The 24,715-nt window shown below is 40.8% G+C and overlaps 1 protein-coding gene across 2 annotated transcripts in view; it reads left to right on the top strand.

The window, feature by feature from the left end:
• iars1 (isoleucyl-tRNA synthetase 1) overlaps window positions 1–24,715 on the top strand; it is a 72,393-nt gene that overhangs the window by 43,348 nt on the left and 4,330 nt on the right. For both annotated transcript variants that reach the window (XM_056467808.1, XM_056467807.1), the window contains 12 exons: window positions 26–146; window positions 2,720–2,811; window positions 4,020–4,097; window positions 8,348–8,469; window positions 10,604–10,706; window positions 10,779–10,862; window positions 13,177–13,351; window positions 15,535–15,647; window positions 15,734–15,829; window positions 20,235–20,411; window positions 21,934–22,069; window positions 22,159–22,284. In XM_056467808.1, the coding sequence (XP_056323783.1) occupies window positions 26–146; window positions 2,720–2,811; window positions 4,020–4,097; window positions 8,348–8,469; window positions 10,604–10,706; window positions 10,779–10,862; window positions 13,177–13,351; window positions 15,535–15,647; window positions 15,734–15,829; window positions 20,235–20,411; window positions 21,934–22,069; window positions 22,159–22,284 (1,423 nt within the window). The remainder of the gene's footprint in view (window positions 1–25; window positions 147–2,719; window positions 2,812–4,019; window positions 4,098–8,347; window positions 8,470–10,603; window positions 10,707–10,778; window positions 10,863–13,176; window positions 13,352–15,534; window positions 15,648–15,733; window positions 15,830–20,234; window positions 20,412–21,933; window positions 22,070–22,158; window positions 22,285–24,715) is intronic.

Here is a 24,715-nt window from a genome sequence, read left to right as displayed (position 1 = left end):
ACATGTCTTATGTGTGTTTCATTAGGAAGAAGGCATTGAGTTCCTGTACAACGAGAGGACGTCCAGCGTCAGCAACAACATCATGGATAAATGGATCCAGTCTTTCACACAGTCACTCATTCAGTTCTTCAGGGACGAGATGGGAGGTGAGCGTCTTATTTTATGCATTTATTTCAACAACAAGGGTCAGTGTGGACCCAAATTAGCCCAAAGACTAGTTTTCAGAAGGCCTACACAAATACAAATACTAATTAAAACTATAAATACTCAAATCAACAACAACATCAAAAATCCTAGTGTTCACAATGTCGATTATTAAGAAGCCATTTCTTTAAATTATATTTAATAACACCTATTATGCATTATAAAAGGTCATATTTTGTTTTTTGGGTCTCCAACAACAGGCTGATATGCATGGTCAAAAACACTTTCATTGTCTTATAATATGCATTTATTTGTAACTAATTATCTAATTAACTAATTATCCCAGACTACCGTATGATTCAGTCATTCATTTGTTCCCAAACCCCTCTTTTGCGTGACGTTAATCAGCGCTGACCCAGTCTGTTGTGATTGGTCGACTGTGTTCAGCGCAAGACGGACAGAAACGCCCACCACGGTTATCAACATTGTTGAAGTAGTCAGAGTGCACAGTATATGTGCGAGTCCAATGCAGGAGTCCATTAAAGCAATGCAGTTAAACAACAGCATATACTTTACTCTTAACCATAAGTAATAACAACGACACACATTCATTATTAATCCATTGGCAAAAGCTGAACTATTTTAAAAAACGGACCGCAGCACGTATGTAGGAACAGAAGATGATTGCAAAGCAACGTCAAACGGCAGGGAATTTGAGCTCACAAATGCATAATCGGTAATGAAAGCAGCACGAGTTGCATTTTAAACGTGCTTTTAGACATGATATGTTAATATAAAGAGTTACCTAGAGACAGTACAAGCCACACGGAGCACTTACAAGTAACAAAACACAATTAAATACATATTTGGCAAGCTAGAGAAAACAATGAGGCAACCATTTTAATCACTGTTGTGAGTCAGAGTAAAAAGAAGTTGCTCCATGAACTGTGTACTGACAAAGTTTCTGTAAAAGTCTGACAAAGTCCCATACATTAATAACCTTTGCTGATCTTTCCTTTAAAGAGCCCCTATTTTGGTTTTGGGGGTCTCCAACAACAGGCTGGTCTGCATGCAAGCTCAAAAAACACTTTCATTGTCTTATAATATGCATTTATTTTTACCTGATTATCCCAGACTCCCATATGATTTGTTCAGCGATTCATTTGTTCCCAAACCCCTCCTTAGCATGATGCTAATCTGCGCTGATTAGTCCGATGACTCGGTCTGTTGTGATTGGTCAACTGCGCTTAGCACAAGACACGCCCACTTATCAACATTGTTGAAGTAGCCAGAGTGCAGAGTATATGTGTGAGCCCAATTCAGGAGTGCATTAAAGCAATGCAGTTCAACACCAGCATACTGCGCTATTCTTAACCATAAGTAATAACAACGACACACATTCAGTATTAATCCAGTGGCAATTTTGAAAGCGGACCGCAGCATGTGTGTAAGAACAGCTGACAGTGGCTATAGCAATGACAAACAGCAGAGGATCGCAAGCTCACAAACGCAGTAAAGAAAGCGGCACACGTTGCATTTACAATGGTTTTAGACGCGATGTGTGAATATAAAGAGTTAACCAGATACAGTACAAACCGTGCAGAGCGATTACAAGTAACAAGACACAATTAAACGCATATATTGCAAGCAAGAGAAAACAAGGAGGCAACCATTTTATTCACACTTACAGGGTGTGATCCAAAGGAAGAAGAAACCGGTCCATGAACCGTGTACTGACAAAGTTCCTGTCAAAGTCCCATACATTAATAGCCTTTGCTGATTCTTTCTTTGACTAACAGATAGCGAAGCCCCTGTTGCGGTGTAGGTTATTGTATTAATCATCAGAATGTTCACTCATTAATATTCACTCATCTTCGCATCATAATCAATCCCATAATCCCCTGCACTCTGCTAGTGTTTGAAAAGAAGGGCGCGTTCACTTTTTACCAGATCCGGCACCTCATATTTCGTATTGTTACGTGACGATGTTGATACGAACAGGTAAAAGATTTGGACATTGAACGAGTCATATGAGTTGACTCTTTTTGAATCAATAGTTTTAAACACGGTGCACTTTCAGATTTAAACCTCAGCTGGATGTTTTCATTCACTAAAGCCTCATTCACACTACGAGCGACTCGCAGCGGCAAAGCGACAAGCAACTGTTCATTTTAACAGAGAGTGAGCGACTTCCGGCGACATCCATCTATGACAGCGACCGTTGGTGACCAGGTGGGCGTGTCAAGCAACGCGACAGAATTCTTCAACTTTATGCAAATGAAGAGCGACTTTCTTGAGCGACAGCCAATAGGAACACCAGTAGAGCTCACATGATCTTCTCTCAGCTTGCTCAGAGGCTGGTTGTATTCTTCGTGCTGTAGACCTACACAGACCTGCGTTTGCAGCAGATCGCCACCCAGAGCGACAGGCTGCTACAAAGTCACTGCTAGTGTGAATGAGGCATTAGAGCTGTGTTGCAGGGGCTTTTTGAATGTCTTTAACAGTCTGATCAACAGATCATGTGGATGCGGTGTGCAGCATTGACACTCTGAATATATATGTGTGTGTGTTTCAGCCTACAGACTCTATACAGTGGTGCCCAAGCTTGTCAAGTTTGTGGATATGCTCACTAACTGGTACGTGCGGATGAACCGCCGGCGGCTGAAGGTAGGCGAGATGCACAAAACCTGTCAGAAAACACCCTGCATGACTGTACATTCATTTATTAACCCGCTGGGGTCTGAGAGTGTTTTAGGGGACTGGAGAAGTTCTGATGTGCTCTGACATTTGGTCTTTTTTCAAATGCATATAAACAGATGAGTGGCTAAAGTCGATACCGCTGTAAACAGCACAAACTGGGCTACAACAATACATTAGCAACATTTATATACAAGATTTTTGAGAAGTTTTTGAGAAGGAAATGTTTATATGTGGTCACTGAAATAATATGTATGTGTGTATGTTTTGAGGGATTATTTTGTGTGTTTTTTGTGTGTTATCTGTATATTCTGAGTGTTTTGTGTGTGTTATCTGTATATCTTGAGTGTTTTGTGTGTGTTTTCTGTATATCTTGAGTGTTTTGTGTGTGTTTTCTGTATATTTTGAGTGTTTTGTGTGTGTTTTCTGTATATTTTGAGTGTTTTGTGTGTGTTTTCTGTGCTTTATCTGTATATTTTGAGTGTTTTTTTGTGTGTTTTCTATATATTCTGTGTGTTTTGTGTGTGTTATCTGTATATTCTAAGTGTTTTGTGTGTTTTCTGTGTGTTATCTGTATACTTTGAGTGTTTTGTGTGTGTTATCTGTATATTCTGCGTGTTTTGTGTGTGTTTTCTGTGTGTTATCTGTATACTTTGAGTGTTTTGTGTGTTTTCTGTATATTCTGAGTGTTTTGTGTGTGTTTTCTGTGTGTTATCTGTATACTTTGAGTGTTTTGTGTGTTTTCTGTATATTCTGAGTGTTTTGTGTGTGTTTTCAGTGTGTTATCTGTATATTCTGAGTGTTTTCTGTCTGTTATCTGTATATTTTGAGTGTTTTGTGTGTTTTCAGTGTGTTATCTATATATTTTGAGTGTTTAGTGTGTGTTTTCTGTATATATTGAGTGTTTAGTGTGTGTTTTCAGTGTGTTATCTGTATATCTTGAGTGTTTTGTGTGTGTTTTCTGTATATATTGAGTGTTTAGTGTGTGTTTTCAGTGTGTTATCTGTATATTTTGAGTGTTTTCTGTGTGTTATCTGTATATTTTGAGTCTTTTCTTTGTGTTATCTGTATATTTTGAGTGTTTTGTGTGTTTTGTGTGTTTTCAGTGTGTTATCTGTATATTTTGAGTGTTTTGTGTGTATTTACTGTATAATGTTTTTGTGTGTGTGTGTGTTCAGGGTGAGAGCGGGTCTGAGGACTGTGTTCGTGCTCTGGAAACCCTCTTCAGTGTCCTGTTCTCCATGTGCAGACTGATGGTGAGTCTCTGCAAGTACTAGAAACATCTGTGGAAACTCAAGAGCAGCAATGCTTGAGGAACTGTTGTAATAAGATAATTTCTAGTGCCGAGTTCACACCAAACGTGGAGCACTGCATCATTCTCTCTCGTTTACTCATGTGATGTTTTTTACCTGCACGCAATTTTTTTCCCACTCACGTTGATTTATTTGAACTCGTGCATTAGATGTGTGAATTATGCACAATCACAGCAAATGTGACTTGCCCAGGGAAATTCAACACTTTTCACTCGTTTGCATTGACTTTGTATGTAATCTACTTGCAGTTGTAATTAATTTAGCTTGGAGTTTAAACCCTGCATAAAATAAATAAATACAAATAATTAAAATATAATACTTACTTAATAATGAATTCATTTATGCTTGTATTTATTACCTTTTTAAAGTAAAGCACTTCAGATAAACTATGGTTGTTGAAATTGTGCTCTATAAATAAATTTGCCTTCCATTGCTTTGCATAATAATAATAATAATAATAATAACATAATATTAATAATATTAATAATAATATAATGATATAATAATAATAATAAAAAAATAATAATATAATAATTTAATGATAATAGTAATAATATAATAATAGTATAATAATAATAATAACATAATAATAATATTAATAATAATATAATGATATAATAATAATAATAAAAAAATAATAATATAATAATTTAATGATAATAGTAATAATATAATAACAGTATAATAATAATAATAACATAATAATAATATTAATAATAATATAATGATATAATAATAATATAATAATATAATGATTATAATAATATAATAATATAATGATTATAATAATATAATAATATAATGATTATAATAATATAATGATAATAGTAATAATATAATAATAATAATAATAATAATAATATAATAAAAATAATAATATAATAAAATAATATAACAATAATACCAATAATATAATAATAATAACATAATAATAACAACAACAATAATAATAATAACAATAATAGTAATAATAATATAATAATAATAAATTAATAATAATAATAATAATATAACATAATAATCATATATTAATATAATAATAATAATATTATTAATAATATAATAATAACATAATAATAATAATAATAATAACAATAATAATAATTATAATTTAAATAATATATATATATATATATATATATTTTTTTTTTTTTTTTGTCATTTCAGTCGTAGTTAATGTTAATATAGATTAATAATAAGCTATGCATTTGTTAAATAGTCCAATTACTTACTCATCCTTTATAATGTTATAAATGCAACAAACACACAGCTGTTTGCTTTTAGGCCCTGTTAGATCAGGTTAAATAATAATAACTACCAATAAATCAGTTAAATGGTCAAATGAACTAAATTAATAAATGCTTCGGGAACTGTTAATGCAAACTAAACCCAGTTAGCTAAATGTGAACCCGACTGCAACCTGGGTATTGCAAAAGACACATTAATAATATTAACGAATTAAAATTCATATTAAGAATCTGATGTGTTTAGTGTAATAGTCCTCCACATATTCATAACTGGGAGAGCAGGGCATCAGTAGAGCTCATTTACTCTAATAATTAATTACTGACCTAAAAGGTACGGTGCAGAGATCATTTGATGGATAAGCGGAGGATCAATGCTCCATTTTACACCTCACTGACTCTGAATAACACAATGATGCTTTATTAATCTTCATAAGAGCTCGCAATGGCCTGATTATTGCTGAAGTGGATGATGAAAGACTGGAGGAAACTCAGAAATGAGCATATCAGACTCCCTAGTTTTTCACGATTTATTTATTTATTTATTTATTTATTTATTTATTTATTTATTTATTTATTTATTTTCATTTATTTTTTAGTGATTAAAAATGTCTGATTTTGTAAAGGAAATTCCCAGAAATTTGCAGACAATTTTGCGATTTAAATATGTATATATATAAATATCTATAAATATATATATATATATATATATATATATATATATATATATATATATATATATATATATATATATATATATATATATATATTAGGTAGGTAGTTACTTATTAGGTAGTTACTATATTAGGTAGCCTACTGTGTACGACACAGTGACAATGACACAAATCATAAAAATAAAGCTTCTTTAGTTTGGTCCCTTGTCAATACAAGATCTAAAACGGAAATAATCGGTAGGGATTAAGCCAAAGGAAGGTTGAGTGACTCTTCCCTTACAAAAAAACACTGCAGTTTTTTTAAAGATTACTGCAGTTCTTTAAAGAAAGACTGTAGTTTTGCGTAACTTCTGAAAAGTGCAGTTTTTTTGGACACGAAAAAACAACATTATTTAAGTATATTGTAGTATTACTACAATGCAACTGAAGTACTACAATACAACCACCTGCAGAACATCTACTGCAGTACAACTGAAGTACTACTACAGTACAACTGCAGTACTACTACTGCGATAGTACTGAAGTGATACTACTACTATAATGCAGTACAACTACTGCAATTGTACTGAAGTACTACAACTATCATAATGCAGTACATCTATTGCAATACAACTGAAGTACTACTACAGTACAACTACCATACCGCTATTGCAATACAACTGAAGTACTACTACACTACAACTGCAGTACAACTACTACTTTTCCTGCTTGGTGGACAATGATTTCCAAATGAGCTTTCAGTACTTCAGTTGTATTGCTGAAATACTACCACAACATATTATATTGCACTTTTCAGAAGTATAACTAACTACAGAAATACATCTACAATCATTTACATCTGCAATGCATAATAAAACTAAAGAGCACTTTTAATACTTGTGTACCTACAGTAAGTGCAATATATTGTATAACATATCACTATATCACCCCTCTGTTTAATTAATGTTTCTTCAGTTGTACTGCAGATTTTACTGCTGTTGAACTGTATTGCATTATAGTTGAACTGTTTTTTCTCATTATACTGCAATATTGCAGTTGCATTGAATTTTGCCACAGTTATTCCGGTCTATAGGCTACTGCTGTTGTATGTTGCTGTTGTTCGGTTCACTTTTTCATTATTCGTTTTTGCAAATAAACTTAAAATTCTAATTAGAAAATTACTTGAATCCTAAAAAAAATCCCTAAAAAAGTGCAAAATACTATTGGAAGATGTTGAAGAACAAACCCCTTGGAACACAAGTGCAGTACCGTACTTACCACACCATTGGCGTATTAGACTACAGCAGCATAAGGGCAGTAAAGACGGAGCTTACTCATTTTTACTGCAGTTTACTGCAACTTATACTGCTATTGTACTGTATTTTTAACTGCGTTTATACTTAATTGTATTGCAGTTTTGCAATTGTACTTAATTTTACTGCAGTTTTACTTCAGTTTACTGCAGTTATTTTTTGTAAGGGTTATATCACGATCTTATTTTCAGCTTCTGACATCATGTACCTCACTCAGGACTTGCGTTAGGGCTTCCCCTACTGTAAGACATCTAAAACACAGAGTGCGGTAAACCTCGTCAATGGCAGGGAAGCGTTTTCTCTCATCAACGACAGGGAAAGAGTTCAACGAAGTCATCTATCAATTTGACACACATCATAATACCAGCCATACTTGTATAGCACAAATAATATCCTTCAATTCGGTCACGTCCAACCAGCGGCCGTCATCAGTGAACCAATCGCCATCATTGTAAGCTGCTTGCTTTTCTGTTTGTTCCATTGCTCCGTTTGTTAGATGTTTGCTCCCACTTTCTTTTGCAATCTGAAGCACATCAAACACAAAACACCCAATTCACGCCGAGTTATTCACTCGATTTGAGCCACAGGATGTCGAATCGCATCTTTGCATTTGCACTGCATCTGCTTACAGCACAGGCTGAAAACACCCCCCCCCCCCTCCATGTAATGTTAGGGTTGTGAGGGCGCAGATGAGACATCATTTCTCGAGAGATACCCAAATACATCACGTGGGCTGCGTATAAAACAATTGCAAACTGAAATAAATATAATTTGATTATATGTTGTGGATGTTTTCTGAGTTTTATAGACATTTTTTGTGATTATTTTGCGTTTAAATTAAGAATTTTGCAGGATCGCAAAAAAACGAGGGGGTCTGGCATATGTGTGTTTATGTGCAATGAGTGTTTTGAGTGTCTTCCGTGTGTTTTTTGAGTGTTATTGTGGTGTGTGCTGCTGCAGTGATGAAGTGTTTGTGTTTTCAGGCTCCGTTCACTCCGTTTATAACCGAGCTGATGTACCAGAACCTGCGGCAACTGCTGGACCCGGCAGCAGTGGAGGAGAAGGAGACCGGCAGCATACACTACCTCATGCTGCCACAAGTCAGGTACACATGCTACACACACACCCACCCACAGCCTGATGACACACTATACTACAGGCTCTGATGAATGCTTGATTCTGATTGGCTGATGAGCACTCCAAGGCACAGCTAAAGTAGTTCCGGCAGGTTTAGAGCGTATCACAGCTCCATATCACTCTGCTGATTGAGCTATTTCACAGCTACAACAGTCAGAAATCACATCGGAAGGCTTTGGAGGAGCACTAGTGCTACACACAGGAGATGTTTGTGGAGGACAAACACCTGACAAATAAACTCTCAACATACTACATCAATCTTTGATTTAAGAGTTAGGATATTTAGACTAGAAACAAAAGACCTCGTGTCCTTGTGTGATTTAGCACATGCCCTTCAGTCTGCTCTAAACACACACACACACACATTTCCCCGAGCGCACTGGTCTGCAGTTAAGCTGAAGGTCTGCTGGTTTAAACGGCTGTAATGTCCTGCATTACTGTGTATTAATAAGCTAAGCGGTGTGTGTGTGTGTGTGTGTGTGTGTGTTTCTCTCAGAGGTGACCTGCTGTCACAGATGTGGAGAACATCCAGAGGACACACACACACACACACATTCTTCTTCTGATGGAAAAATATCATTTACTGATGTGCTCCCTCTAATAAACTCTTGTGATGGATGTTTTGCAGTAAACCTGATGTGAAGCATGTAGTGTCCACTCTATATCATTCTCCAAACCGCAGTAAAGCTTCAAAGCCATTATCATGCCTGATTTTATATGACACAATCATCTCAATTTGCTTTCACTAAGCAGTTAAAAATATGCAAGAATTTCAGTCACAGCAAGAAGGTCGCTGGTTCGAGTCCCGGCTGGATCAGTTGGCGTCTCTGTGTGGAGTTTGCATGTTCTCCCCGTGTTGGTGGGGGTTTCTTCCGGGTGCTCCTGTTTCCCCCACAGTCCAAACACATGTGCTATAGGGGAATTGATTAACTAAATTGGCCGTAGTGTATGGGTGTTTCCCAGTACCGGGTTGCAGTTGGAAGGGCATCCGCTGGGTAAAACATAAGCTGGATCATATGGGCGGTTCATTCCACTATGGCGACCCCTGATTAACAAGGATATAAGCCGAAGGAAAACTACTGCAGCGCTAATCACAGATACAGACGTCTGAACAATAAAATGGAAATATTCAAAATAAAACATTTAAAACAGATCTAGAATCATAAAACATACCAAGAATACACACCTCACGAATAGGCAATGTGTGTGTGTGTTGCTATGGATGCATGTGTGTGTGTAAACATTAGAGCAGAGATGCCCAAACTAGGGTTCGCGAGTCGAAGTTGGCCCATGGCATCCTTTGATTTGCCCACCATCCCATCTGAGAGGAAGAATGATAGGGGATGGTTTTGAGATTCATTCATTCATTTTCTTTTCGGGTTAGTCCCTTTATTAATCTGGGGTCGCCACAGTGGAATGAACCACCAACTTATCCAGGATATTTTTTTACGCAGCGGATGCCCTTCCAGCTGCAACCCATCACTGGGAAACATCCATACACACTCATTCACACACATACACTATGGACAATTTAGCTTACCCAATTCACCTGTACTGCATGTGTTTGGACTGTGGGGGTAACCAGAGCACCCGGAGGAATCTCACGCAAACGCAGGGAGAACATGCAAACTCCACACAGAAACGCCAACTGACCCAGCCGAGGCTCGAACCAGCGACCTTCTTGCTGAGAGGCTACAGCACTACCTACTGGGGTTGGAGGTCTCGTCTTGCTTCTTTTTTGTCCTTGGCTGATCACATGCCTGATGAGTGTGGATGGATGTTTCCCAGAGATGGGTTGCAGCTGAAATGGCATCCGTTGCGTAAAAGGTGCTGGATAAGTTGGCGGTTCATTCCGCTGTGGCGACCCCTGATTAATAAAGGGACTAAGCTGAAAAGGAAATAAATGAGTGAACTTTAATGTAATATAGTATGGTATATTTACCGTCAGCCCATGGCTCCTGATGATATTTGGTTTTCGGCCCTTCATACAATAAAGTTTGGGCACCCCTCCATTAGAGAGAGAACGCCACCCCCCTAATGTAATGGTATAGAAAACATTGGCGTGTCTGTCCTATGACTGTGTGTGTGTGTGTGTGTCGCAGGGAGTCTCTGATCGACCAGCGCATTGAGAGTGCGGTGTCTCAGATGCAGTCCGTCATTGAGTTGGGTCGTGTGATCAGAGACAGGAAGACTCTGCCCATTAAGGTGAGTTTCTGCCTGATGATGGAGAGGGTGTGTTTTACTGCTGCTGATGGAGTGTGTGTGTGTTTGTTTCAGTATCCGCTAAAGGAGGTGGTGGTCATCCATCAGGACCCAGAGGCTCTTGCTGATATCCAGTCCCTGCAGAACTACATCCTGGAGGTCAGAGACACTTCCTGCACACACTTCATAGAGACACTTCCCTCACACACTTCCTAGAGACACTTCCCGCACACACTTCCTAGAGACACTTCCCGCACACACTTCCTGTAGACACTTCCTGCACACACTTCCCGCACTCACTTCCTAGAGACACTTCCCGCACACACTTCCTGTAGACACTTCCCGCACACACTTCCCGTAGACACTTCCCTCAGATACTTCCTTCACATACTTCCTATACCCACTTCCCACAGACATTTCCTGGACACACTTCCTGCAGAAATTTACCCCACACACTTCCCATAGAGACTTCAAGCAGACATTTCCGCCACACACTTCCCACTGTCACTTCCCGTAGACACTTCCTGCACTCACTAAATGCAGACATGTCCAGCACACACTTCCTGGAGACACTTCCAGCACACTCTTCCCGCTTGCACTTTCTGCACACACTTCCTGCAGATACTTCCTGCACACACTTCCCATAGAAACTTATTGTAGACATTAATTAATTGAAACTATTCTTAAACTCCGGAAAAGTATGTCAGTGATACTGTAGTGTTAGTGACTGTCACTGTAGCATCCTTACATGAGGAATCCTGCAGTTTTGAGTGTGTGTAGCTCCTGGTGGCCCTCTGGTGGTGTGGAGCTCTGCAGCTGAACTGCAGTCCTCCCACTCTGATTTATGGTTGGACTAAAATTATCCGCTCTGCCTGTGTGTGTGTGTGTGTGTGTGTGTGTGTGTGTGTGTGTCGCTCCGCTGCTGAACAGTCTGCAGAGACGCTGATCACACTGCTGGATTCAGCTTTATTCAGGCGTTCTACAAGTGTTATCATTAAACATCAGTTCTGATTCACTTACCGTCTTCTGATTCATTGATCTTCTCCTGATTCAGTAATAGTCTTCTGATTCACTGACCTTTTCATGAATGATTGACAGGCCATCACTTGATTTACTGACTGACTCTTGATTCACTAACCGACTCTTGATTCACTGACCGTCCTCTGATTCACTGACTGTCTCCTGATTCACTGACTGTTTCCTGATTCACTGACCGATTTTTGATTCACTGAATAACTCTTGATTCACTGACCAACTCCTGATTCACAGACTGACTCTTGAGTCACTGACAGTCTGCTGATTCACTGACCAACTCTTGATTCACTGACCATCTACTGATTCACTGACTGACCTTTGATTCACTGACTGACTCTTGATTCACTGACCGACTCTTGATTAAATGACCATCTCCTGATTCACTGAATGACTCTTGATTCACTGACAGTCTGCAGATTCAGTGACCAACTCTTGATTTACTGACAGTCTGCTTATTCAGTGACCAACTCTTGATTTACTGATCGACTCTTCACTGGCTGACTCTTGATTCACTGACAGTCTGCTGATACATTGCCCAACTCTTGTTTCACTGACCGACTTTTGATTCACTGACAGTCTGCTGATTCACTGACCAACTCTTGATTTACTGACTGTTTCCTGATTCACTGACAGTCTGCTGATTCACTGACCAACTCTTGATTTACTGACTGTCTCCTGATTCACTGACAGTCTGCTGATTCACTGACCGACTGTTGATTCACTGACGTCACCTGATTCACTGACAGTCTGCTGATTCACTGACCAACACTTGATTTACTGACCGTTTCCTGATTCACTGACAGTCTGCTGATTCACTGACCGACTGTTGATTCACTGACGTCACCTGATTCACTGACAGTCTGCTGATTCACTGACCAACACTTGATTTACTGACCACTTCCTGATTCACTGACTGTCTCCTGATTCACTGACAGTCTGCTGATTCACTGACCGACTGTTGATTCACTGACTGACTCTTGATTCACTGACCGTTTCCTGATTCACTCACTGACTATTGATTCACTGACCGAATCTTGATTCACTGACCAACACTTGATTTACTGACCGTTTCCTGATTCACTGACTGTCTCCTGATTCACTGACAGTCTGCTGATTCACTGACCGACTGTTGATTCACTGACTGACTCTTGATTCACTGACCGTTTCCTGATTCACTCACTGACTCTTGATTCACTGACCGAATCTTGATTCACTGACCAACTTTTGTTTCACTGACCGTCTCCTGATTCACTGACTGACTCTTGATTCAGTAACCATCTCCTGATTCACTGACGTCTGCTGATTCAGCGACTGACTCTTGATTGACTGCTGATTCACTGATAAATCTAATTAGAATGTGAGAGTGAGAAGTGTGTATGTGATTACGTGTCAGTCATCAGTGTTCAGCTCAGACTGTAGGTGATGTGTGTTTGTGCAGGAGCTGAATGTGCGCCAGCTCACTCTCTCCACTGATAAGGACAGATACGGTATCCGTCTGCGGGCCGAACCCGATCACATGGTGCTGGGCAAACGGCTGAAAGGTGCCTTTAAATCCGTGACCGCCTCCATTAAAGAGCTGAAGAATGAGGAGCTGGAGGAATTCCAGAAGACAGGCAAGAGCACCACACCAACACACCAACACACACTTACTGATGCACAGAGTGAAGGATTCGTGATGAAGCTGTCTGTAAACAGAGTGTTTAAACTGATATGAACATGAGCCCTATGATCATCATCAGTGTCTGTTCATAATAATAGTGTAATATTGATGAGTATTATATTGAATATTAGTGTAAGTGATGCTCAGCAGGAGTGTGAGGAGCTCAGCCAGCCGTGATAATCTGACTTTACACTGCACGTCTGATAATCCTGCCTTTCTAAAGCATCTCCATGCCTGTTATATGTGACAGTGTCGCTGTAATGAGCGTAACAGCCGATAACACTGCAGATCAGATCAGATGAGGGCAGGGTGTGTGTGTGTGTGCGTGCGTGTGTGTGTGTGTGTGTGTGTGTGTGTGTGCGCAGATAATGCACTGTTTAAAACACTTTTAGTGACACCAACACAAACCTGACAACGTTTAGAAGTATAAAACTGATTATTTTCTCTTCTCTTTTCTCCACTTCACATCTCTATTTGTCTTCTCCTTTTCTCGTCTCTTCTCTTTTCTCCTCTCCTCGTCTCTTTTCGTCTCGTCTCGTCTCATCTCTTCTCGTCTCTCCTCGTCTCGTCTCTTCTCTTCTCTTTTCGTCTCTTCTCGTCTCTTCTCGTCTCTCCTCGTCTCGTCTCTTCTCGTCTCTTCTCGTCTCTCCTCGTCTCGTCTCTTCTCTTCTCTTTTCGTCTCTTCTCGTCTCTTCTCGTCTCTCCTCGTCTCGTCTCTTCTCGTCTCTTCTCGTCTCTCCTCGTCTCGTCTCTTCTCGTCTCTCCTCGTCTCGTCTCTTCTCTTCTCTTTTCGTCTCTTCTCGTCTCTCCTCGTCTCGTCTCTTCTCGTCTCTTCTCGTCTCTCCTCGTCTCGTCTCTTCTCTTCTCTTTTCGTCTCTTCTCGTCTCTTCTCGTCTCTCCTCGTCTCGTCTCTTCTCGTCTCTTCTCGTCTCTCCTCGTCTCGTCTCTTCTCTTCTCTTTTCGTCTCTTCTCGTCTCTCCTCGTCTCGTCTCGTCTCTTTCGTGTCTTCTCGTCTCGTCTTTTCTCATTTCGTCTCTCCTCTTTTCACTTCGTCTCTTATCTCTTTTCGTCTCTTCATCTCTCCTCTTCTCGTAACTCCTCATCTCTTCTCTTCTCCCCTCGTCTCCTTTCTTTTCTCCTTCTCACCTCTTCTCTTTTATCTCTTCTCCTCTCTCCTTTTCTCGTCTCTCCTCGTCTCGTCTCTTTTCGTCTCTTCTCTCCTCTTCTCATCTCTTTTCATCTCTTCTCGTCTCTCCTCTTCTCGTCTCTCCGTCTCTTCTCTTCTCGTCTCTCCTCGTCTCGTCTCTTCTCGTCTCTTCTCTTCTTGTCTCTTTTCATCTCTTCTCGTCTCTTCTCGTCTCTTCTCTCCTCTTCTCGTCTCTTCTCTCCTCTTTTCATCTCTCCTCTTTTCATCTCTCCTCTTCTCGTCTCTTCTCGTCTCTTCTCTCCTCTTCTCGTCTCTTCTCTCGTCTTCTCGTCTCTTCTCGTCTCTTCTCTCCTCTTCTCGTCTCTTCTCTCCTCTTTTCATCTCTCCTCTTCTCGTCTCTTCTCGTCTCTTCTTGTTTCTTCTCTCCTCTTTTCATCTCTTCTCGTCTCTCCTTCTCGTTTCTTCTCGTCTCTTTTCTTCTCTTCTCGTCTCTCCTCTTCTCGTTTCTTCTCTCCTCTTTTCTTCTCGTCTCTCCTCGTCTCGTCTCTTCTCTCCTCTTCTCTCCTCGTCTCCTTTTCTCCTTTTCACCTCTTCTCGTCTCTTCTCTTCTCGTCTCTTCTCATCTCTTTTCTTCTCTTCTCGTCTCTCCTCTTCTCGTTTATTCTCTCCTCTTTTCTTCTCTTCTCGTCTCGTCTCTCCTTCTCGTCTCTTCTCTTCTCCCCTCGTCTCCTTTCTTTTCTCCTTCTCACCTCCTCTTCTCTTTTATCTCTTCTCTCCTCATCTTGTCTCATATCCTCTCCTCTTCTCTCCTCTTTTCTCTTCTCTCCTCTTCTCATCTCACCTGTTCTCGTCATGTCTTCTCTTCTCATCTATTTTTCTTTTATCGTCTCATCTCTTCTAACCTTTTCTCATAATCTGTTCTTTTCTCATCTCTTCATCTCTTATCATATCTCCTCTCCTCACCTCTCTCCTCCTCTTCTCTCCTCCAGGTTGTATAGTGGTGGATGGTCATGATCTGCATGAGGAGGATCTGCGTCTGATGTACACCTTTGATCAGTCGTCAGGATCCGCGTCTCAGTACGAGGCTCACTCAGACGCTCAGGTGCTCGAGTTCTCTGAATAATACACCAGAATGATAGACGCACTCCTGCAGAGGCGTGAAGCTGATGGGACCTGTGTTTCCCTCAGGTGCTGGTTCTGCTGGACGTCACGCCGGATCAGGCCATGCTCGACGAAGGAGTGGCCCGAGAGGTCATCAACCGCATACAGAAACTGCGCAAGAAGGTGAGATTCTGCAGTAAAGATGATGAGATATAAAAGCGTATCAACTAAACCCACATCCATCCAAAGAATCCAAACTGAAATAAATGAAATATTTGCTGATAAAGCAGCGTTTCCATCCAATGAGAAACAGAAGAGAAGAAAATCATCAGTTCCTGCTAAACTTGCACAAATCATGGGCAGAGAAATGTAGTTTAGTGCATTGGGAGAAGCCACTGTGGTCTTATTTCTTCTCTATCGTGTTTAAAAGGGGTGGTCCACTACAATATCTTAGTTCAAACCAATGGTCTCAAACGCAATTCCTGGAGGACCACAGCTCTGCATAGTTTAGCTCCAAGCACTCCCGACTCCTGCTTAATAGTCTCTAGTTTTTAAACTGAAGTTGACGTGTAATGTAGCTGTGTACAAAAAAATATGCACACATCCCGCGCAGTGAAGGGGCGTGGCCAGAGGCACTGTAATGTTATAGCAGAGATGCTAAAATGGCGTCCAAATGCTGCTATTTCCACAGAACTTTTTCTGTTTCTGTATTTGGGCTTCCAAAGGACCCGACACAAAGAGAGAAGTGCTTACAATTTAATTTAATTATGTTCCAGAGAATTATAAAAATATATAGCTAGCATTTGACAAAGGAGAGCTTCCAGAATCTCTCCCAGTTCAGTGCTGGATTCAGCTGAAACTCCTCAAAGGAGGAGCAGCTCCAACCATAATAGACCAAGCTGTGGATTGTGAGTCACGACCTGTACCTAAATTTACACGAGTTTTTCCTCCATTTCTTGGGTCCAAATAAACCGAAAATGAGCGCTTTTAACTTCTCCCCCAACCTCCCGCTGGCCTGCAGGTACCCACGCTAGTGAATGCTGCTCCCTCATTGTCTGTAGGGGATCGCCGATGTTATTTTCAGTCATTTCACACGGCATGACTTGAATCGCCAAATATCTCACAGGCTTCGGCGACTCATTAGTGATTCTGTCAGATGGCGTCCTCGATAGTTCACACTGTGTGATTACAATATCTTATTTTAAACCAATGGTCTCAAACGCAATTCCTGGAGGACCACAGCTCTGCAAAGTTTAGCTCCAAGCACTCCCGACTCCTGCTTAATAGTCTCTAGTAGTCTTGAACCCCTTGATTAGTTGGATCAGCTGTGTTTGATTAGGGTTGGAGCAAAACTGTGCAGAGCTGCGGTCCTCCAGGAATCCAGTTTGAGACCTATGTTTTAAACTGAAGTTGACTTGTAATGTTGCTGTGTACAAAAAAATACGCACACATCCCGCGCGGTGAAGGGGCGTGGCCAGAGGCGCTGTAATGTTATAGCAGAGAAAGCTAAAATGGCGTCTAAACGCTGCTATTTTCACAGAGCTTCTTCTGTTTCTGTATTTGGGCTTCTAAAGGACACGACACAAAAAGAGAAGTGCTTACAATTTAATTTAATTATGTTCCAGAGAATTATAAAAATATATAGCTAGCATTTGACAAAGGAGAGCTTCCAGAATCTCTCCCAGTTCAGTGCTGGATTCAGCTGAAACTCCTCAAAGGAGGAGCAGCTCCAACCATAATAGACCAAGCTGTGGATTGTGAGTCACGACCTGTACCTAAATTTACACAAGTTTTTCCTCCATTTCTTGGGTCCAAATAAACCGAAAATGAGCGCTTTTAACTTCTCCCCCAACCTCCCGCTGGCCTGCAGGTACCCACGCTAGTGAATGCTGCTCCCTCATTGGCTGTAGGGGATTGCTGATGTTATTTTCAGTCATTTCACACGGCATGACTTGAATCGCCAAATATCTCACAGGCATCGGCGACTCATTAGTGATTCTATCAAGATGGCGTCCTCGATAGTTCACACTGTTTGATTGCTACTCGCGTGAACGAGCACCGATTTACCTACGATTTCAGGCATTTGTCAGCGATTGCTCTAAACCTGTCTGCGAATCAAAATCGGGGCTACAATCATGCAGTCTGAATTCAGCATTACCTTCTATGTGTGATTTGATTGGACTCGCAGGACTGATTTTTCTAATCCCCATTGACAAGAAAATAAAGTAGTGACTGCAGGTTGAAGGAAAGTAGTGGAGTAAAAGTACCGATACAGCACTAAATATGTACTCAAGGCAGAGTAAAAGTACATATTTATAAAACTACTGAGTAAATTCCTGAGAAAAACTACTGAATTACAGTAATCTGAGTATTTGTAATTAGTTAGTTTACACCACTGGTAGCAGTAAATAAAGTAAGATGAAGCATGAGCACACTCTGCTTTATATCTTATAAACACAACCAAGCCTTAAAAACACACTCTGGACCACCCCTTTAAATTTGTGTTTAAACGTGACACAAAAATAGTTCGATATTAATAATAGTCATAAATAAAAGCAGCAGTTTTGTGCCTGCTAATGTTGCGCGGGTTTGTCAGGCTGTGTTCTCCTGAATCAGCTGTCGTTCAGACAGGGACCGGTCTGCGTCTTCTTCATTAGTTCTCCAGTGACGTCTGCGCTCGCGGTGTGTGTTTTTCTGCCGTCTCTCGGGCTCAGATCTCCTGTTTTCACACTCACGAGAGATGCTATTCGGGTGATCTTTCCACCCCAGAGTTCTGCGGCTAATAAAGCTTCATTAGTCCACACCGACACAAACAACACGCTGGAGCTGTGTAAAGTGAGACGGATTTCCTCCTGTTTTCCTCAATAATCGTGTGTGTTTGATCCGCTGTGTGTGAGGAAGGCCGCTGGACGCCCGCCAGCGCTGAATTCCTCTCTTATTGAAAACTCTGAAAGAATCTGGGGGAATTTTCCATGGAGGGAATTAATTTTTTTTGTTGAGCGAGTGCGAGCGAGGGTTTGTGGAAAGCAGGAGCTGTTGTTCGCTCGGCTCGGTGTGTGTTTTTTCCACAACAGAGCGTTTGTTTTCTCCTAGCGTCTGCTTTGGGAACACAGTTTTTCTGCTATTTCCCAGAGCGCCGCTCGCTGTTTTTCAGCTTCAGAATAAGAGTAAATGAGCCGCTCTTCACCAGTAGAGACGCCACACTCAGCAAAATCTTATTTTCACTCTCATCATATGAGCGTCACCGTAAGATGGTTTCATAAGTGAATATAAATAAACTGTAAAGATTTCACAGGGCAGCATGGAGGCTCAGTGGTTAGCACTGTCGCCTTAAAGCAAGAAGGTTTCTGGTTCGAGTCCCGACTGGGCCAGTTGGCATTTCAGTGTGGAGTTTGCATGTTCCCCCGGCGCTGGCGTGAGTTGCCTCCGGGTGCTCCGCTTTCCCCCACAGTCCAAACACATGCGCTATAGGGGAATTGATCAACTAAATTGGCCATGTAATTTGTGGATGTGTAATTTGTAAACGTAACATTCTGTAGTGCATCTAGTTATTGCCCATTAGGCACACAAAGCCATAAGATGTTATTATTAGGTTAGATTTAGGTTGTGACGTCAGGTGACCAAAATTCAACATCTAGCCAGCGTCTAAGGACAATGTTATTTTGACGTCCAATAATGACGTATTTGGTCGATTTTAGGTTGTTAGAAAGTAACCAAAATCCAACGTTGACCCAAGATCTTAAACCAACATCATATTGACGTCAAATACTGACATTTATTCATCAGGTATGGCAACCAAAATCCAACATTTGATAAACGTCAATAGTGGTAACGTCCACACAACGTCAAGCTGTTACATCATTAGACGTTGATATTTGGTTGGTTTTAGGTTGGACATTAACGTTGGCCTGACGTCGAGTTCTGACGTCAACACGATTTTTATTTTCAAACAAAATGTAACGTCCCCATGACGTTGGGGTACAACATCAATCTGACGTCAAATTGTGTCTGATGGGTGTTTAAGACCATTTCGGTCATCATACAGTAAACATCCGTCATCTCGTCATCATCTAAACAGTCTCTGGGTCAATGCGTGTAAAGACTTTGGACGTCTTTTTGGACACTTTGAATATTTCCAAACAGTTTGCTGCATTTATAAATCGCCCATGTCTTGAGGAAGTTCATTATGATGCGAGTGGTTAGCACTGTCGCCTTAAAGCAAGTAGGTTGTTGGTTCGAGTCCTGGCTGGGTCAGTTGGCGTTTCTGTGTGGAGTTTGCATGTTCTCCCCGTGTTGGTGTGGATTTCCTCCGGGTGCTCCGGTTTCCCCCACAGTCCAAACACATGCGCTATAGGGGAATTGATTAACTAAATTAGCCGTAGTGTATGAGTGTGTGTGTTAATGAGTGTGTTTGGGTGTTTTCCAGTATTGGAAGGGCATTTGCTGTGTAAAACATATGCTGGAATAGTTAACCCCGTGTGTGTGTGTATCTGAGTGTGTTTGTGTGTGTCTAAGTTTGTGAGTGAGTAAATAAATGTAATGTTTTCTGTGTGTGTGTGTGTGTGTGTGTGTGTGTTTGTGTGTTCAGGCTCACCTAGTGCCGTCAGATGAGATCACAGTGTTTTACCGCTGTCAGCCGGCTGGTGAATATCTGCATCAGGTGATTGAGACACACACAGACTTCATCCTGGCCACCACTAAAGCTCCGCTCAGAGCGTACCCCGTGTGTCCCAACGCCAGCGTCATCGTGCAGGAGAACACACAGGTAACAGAACACACAGTCGCACATCGGTGTGTGTGTGCTTCAGGATTCCTCATCCGTGTTTGATGAGTTGATCTAGGGCTGAACGATACTGGATAAAGCTGACGGTGTCTTATTATGTGTCTCGATATGAGTATGAGTTCAGGAGATCATCTGAATCAATCTGTCTGGAGAGATCTCAATTCAAATCATCTGTGTGTGTGTGTGTGTGTGTGTGTGTGTGTTTGTGTGTGCATGTCTGTGTGTGTTTGTGCGTATGTGTCTGTGCGTGTGTGTGTGTGTGTGTGTTCATGTGTGCATGTCTGTGTGTGTTTGTGCGTATGTGTGTGCATGCGTGTGTGTGTGATTGTGTGTGTGTTCGTGTGTGCATGTCTATATTTATGTGCGTGTCTGTGTGTGTTTGTGCGTGTGTGTGTGATTGTATGTGTGTTCATGTGTGCATGTCTATATTTATGTGCGTGTCTGTGTGTGTTTGTGCGTATGTGTGTGCATGCGTGTGTGTGATCGTGTCTGTGTGTGTTTGTGCGTATGTGTGTGCATGCATGTGTGTGATCGTGTCTGTGTGTGTGTTCATGTGTGCATGCATGTGTATGTGTGTTCATGTGTGCATGTCTATATGTATGTGTGCGTCTGTGTGTGTTTGTGCGTATGTGTGTGCACGCATGTGTGTGTGATTGTGTTTGTGTGTGTGTTCATGTGTGCATGTCTGTGCGTGTGTGTGTGTGTGATTGTGTCTGTGTGTGTGTGTTCATGTGTGCGTGTCTGTGTGTGTTTGTGTGCATGCATGTGTGTGTGATTGTGTCTGTGTGTGTGTTCATGTGTGCATGTTTATGTGTGTTTGTGTGCATGTCTATATGTATGTGTGTGTTTGTGCGTATGTGTGTGCACGCATGTGTGTGTGATTGTGTTTGTGTGTGTGTTCATGTGTGCATGTCTGTGCGTGTGTGTGTGATTGTGTCTGTGTGTGTTCATGTGTGCGTGTCTGTGTGTGTTTGTGCGTATTTGTGTGCATGCATGTGTGTGTGATTGTGTCTGTGTGTGTGTTCATGTGTGCATGTCTATGTATGTGTGTGTGCATGCATGTATATGTGTGTTCATGTGTGCATGTCTATATGTATGTGTGCGTCTGTGTGCGTTTGTGGGTATGTGTGTGCATGTGTGTGTGTGTGTGTGTGTGTGTTCATGTGTGCATGTCTGTGTGTGTTTGTGCATGTGTGTGATTGTGTCTGTGTGTGTTCATGTGTGCATGTCTGTGTGTGTTTGTGCGTATGTGTCTACATTCATGTGTGTGATTGTGTGTGTTTGTGCGTATGTGTGTACATGCATGTGTGTGATTGTGTCTGTGTGTGTGTGTTCATGTGTACATGTCTATATGTATACGTATGTGTGTACATGCATGTGTATGTGCACGTGTGTGTGTTTCTTTGTATGTGTGTACGCATGTGTTTGTGCTCTTATGTATGTGTCTGTGTGCGTACATGTGTGTGTATGTGTGAATGTGTGTGTATGAATGTGTGTGTTCCAGCTGAAGGGCTCAGATCTAGAGCTGACTATCGTGCGAGGCTCCTCCTCCTCCTCGTCCTCCGTCTGCAGGGCTCCTCCGAGCGGCTCGGCGTGTGCGTTTGTGAACCTCAGAGTGTCACTCAAAGATAAACAGCAGGGTACGAGATGCTGTATTCACACACACACACACACACACACACCTGCAGGATCTGATCTGCTGCTCATCTTCTGTGTGATCTCCTGTCAGACGGTGTGGTTCTGCTGGAGAACCCCAAAGGAGACAACATACTGGACGTGGAGCAGCTGAAGAGGATCTGCTGCAGTGTGTTCGGCCTCAACGGAGCTCCAGTCTCCATATTCAACGGCAGGACAGGTGAGACGCTCTGCGCTGCTCTGCTCTGCATTGCTTTAATTAAATACACAAATTAAGCTCCATATATAACAGTGGAGCCTTTTCACATGCGTGTCTCTCCGCGGCAGAAGTGGTCATAGTTGGTAAGCTCAGAGCGCAGTAAATGGGAGAGAACAACAACATTTGTTTACAATCCCATTGGCTGAAGTGATGACAGAAAAACTCCAGGATGGTGTCATCAAGACTTGCAGAAGAAGGAAAAACAATAGTGAGAGACTGATAACTAGGGGTTATAACGGATCACAGTTGATCCATGATTAGTACAGATCACAACCCATGGTTCGACACACACTTGGCCCAGGGATTAATACATTTCTACTTGTACATTAATCCTAAATTTGTAACAATCGCAGAGAGATCACCTCTCACGCCATTCAGATCACATGAAAACATTTAGGCTTTCCTGTATAATATAACGATGACGGAAGAAGTTGGGGTGGGTTATTCGGGATGTTTCTTAGGTTATTAAAGGTGTTTTCTGTCACCACTTGTTTAGCCTGCATTCAGCGTGAGCTGCACGAATAATCATTAAAAGATCGGGATCTCAACACCCACGCAACATCAATAATAAATGATGGTGATTTGCATATGTTTATTATTCCTTCCAATCGCTGCATTCAAATCTGAAAATGCAAACACCACGAAAGAGATTGAGGGCCCTGTCATACACCCGGCGCAAGGCACGACGCAATAGTTGTTTGCTAGTTTCAGCTTGGCGCAAGAGTCATTGTGACGTTCTTGCGCCACGCTGTTTAAATAGCAAACGTATTTGCGCTCATATGTGCGCCCATAGGCGTTCTGGTCTAAAAAAGGAGGCGTGTTGAGGCGCATTGCTGGCGCGTTGCTAATTTGAGGAACTATAATAGACTATTCAATAGACCAGAACAAAACCGGTCTATTGTCCAGCGCAGAGTGTGTTAGTTGTGTGCCTCGCTTACACATTGCTTAATACAGACAGGATTTACAGCCATACGCAAATATCTTCACAAATGAAAAATAATTTAAATATTAAGGATATAATAAGGATATATATAGGATATAAAAGATCAAAATATTACAAACATTATTATTTTCTAGCCTACAGAAATATATAAACCATACTTTCATGCCGCCTTCATGTCAGGGGGCTTTTTCAGTTCATTCATGACAATTAGCTTTTGTAAAATTTTATTATTATTATTATTAGCAGTATTATTTATTATATGCATATTTATATTTGTTTTATTAAAAACAAGCTTAGATTTGTCCACCTGTCAGGTTTTAGACCATATACATGGGGCACAGCATGTGTATTAGGATATAACTCAGTGTTTTGACCACACTTCATTATTATTGTTCATTTATTCGTTTGCTGGAGATTAGAACTGAATTTATAAATAGTTTTGAAACAAATCTTTGCGCTTAATTATTTATAGGCTAATTGATGTCTGTGCGTACAAGAAGTTTCCCTATCCACGAGAGTGAAAGCGAAAGTAAAGAATGAGGAGGCTCATCTCTCATTCTCACGCTGCAGATGCTCTGTTTAACTGTTTTCTTGCTAGCAAATGCGCTATGGCGAGACGCAACTGATTCTTAAAGGGAATGGGAGATGATACTCTAATTGGTTTATTCTCAAAACACACCTATAACTCATTAATAGGATAAGCTCAACCCTGTTAGACCATGCGCCACGGTGCAAAGTGGATTTTTTTCATCCTTAAATTAGCAAAAGTGGATTTCGACACGCCCTTAATGCGCCTGCGCCACTTTGCGCATGGATCCTCAAAATAGAGCCCTGAGTCTTTAGTGTTTTGAGTTAGTCAAATAACACAGAAGTATTCGGAGAACAGTTTATAGTTAAATAAAACCACTGATGTTCATGGTAAAGATTAAAATCACTGTCATATGCATTTAATGAAGCTCAAAACTGAAAGTTGTAGGCAGCAGTTACATGATTTCACCAATAGGTGGCGACAACTAGCCATCAAAAATAAGCCACTGAATAATTCTTTAAAAATGACACGTATAGCAAATCATGCTGTTTTATGAGTGAATAACTGAGTCATTTATTGAAAATAAGACCAAAATATAACTAATATGGGTTGTACAGATTACATTTTTACAAATTACGCTACGCACAAAGTATGTTTTGTGTGTGCGCACAAGTGACGTGCGGTGAGGTTTGTGGCTGGTGAGGCACGACTCTTTCAGAGTCATATTTACAAATATATGCACCCAATATATATGCCAACTAGCATTCTGTAAATTTGTAAAATACAGAGATTTTGCTTTATTAAAAGGATTGAAATCATATAAATCATTCAGAAATTGCATTTATAGCGCAGATGAGTGGACAAATATTGATTTTATCATTAGTACACATCTCATGATGGCAGGTGAGGAGGATGCCTCA

This window comes from Danio aesculapii, chromosome 11, assembly GCF_903798145.1.
Source record: "Danio aesculapii chromosome 11, fDanAes4.1, whole genome shotgun sequence".
Classification (NCBI taxonomy): Eukaryota; Metazoa; Chordata; class Actinopteri; order Cypriniformes; family Danionidae; genus Danio; species Danio aesculapii.
This window is presented reverse-complemented; position numbering and strand designations above follow the sequence as displayed.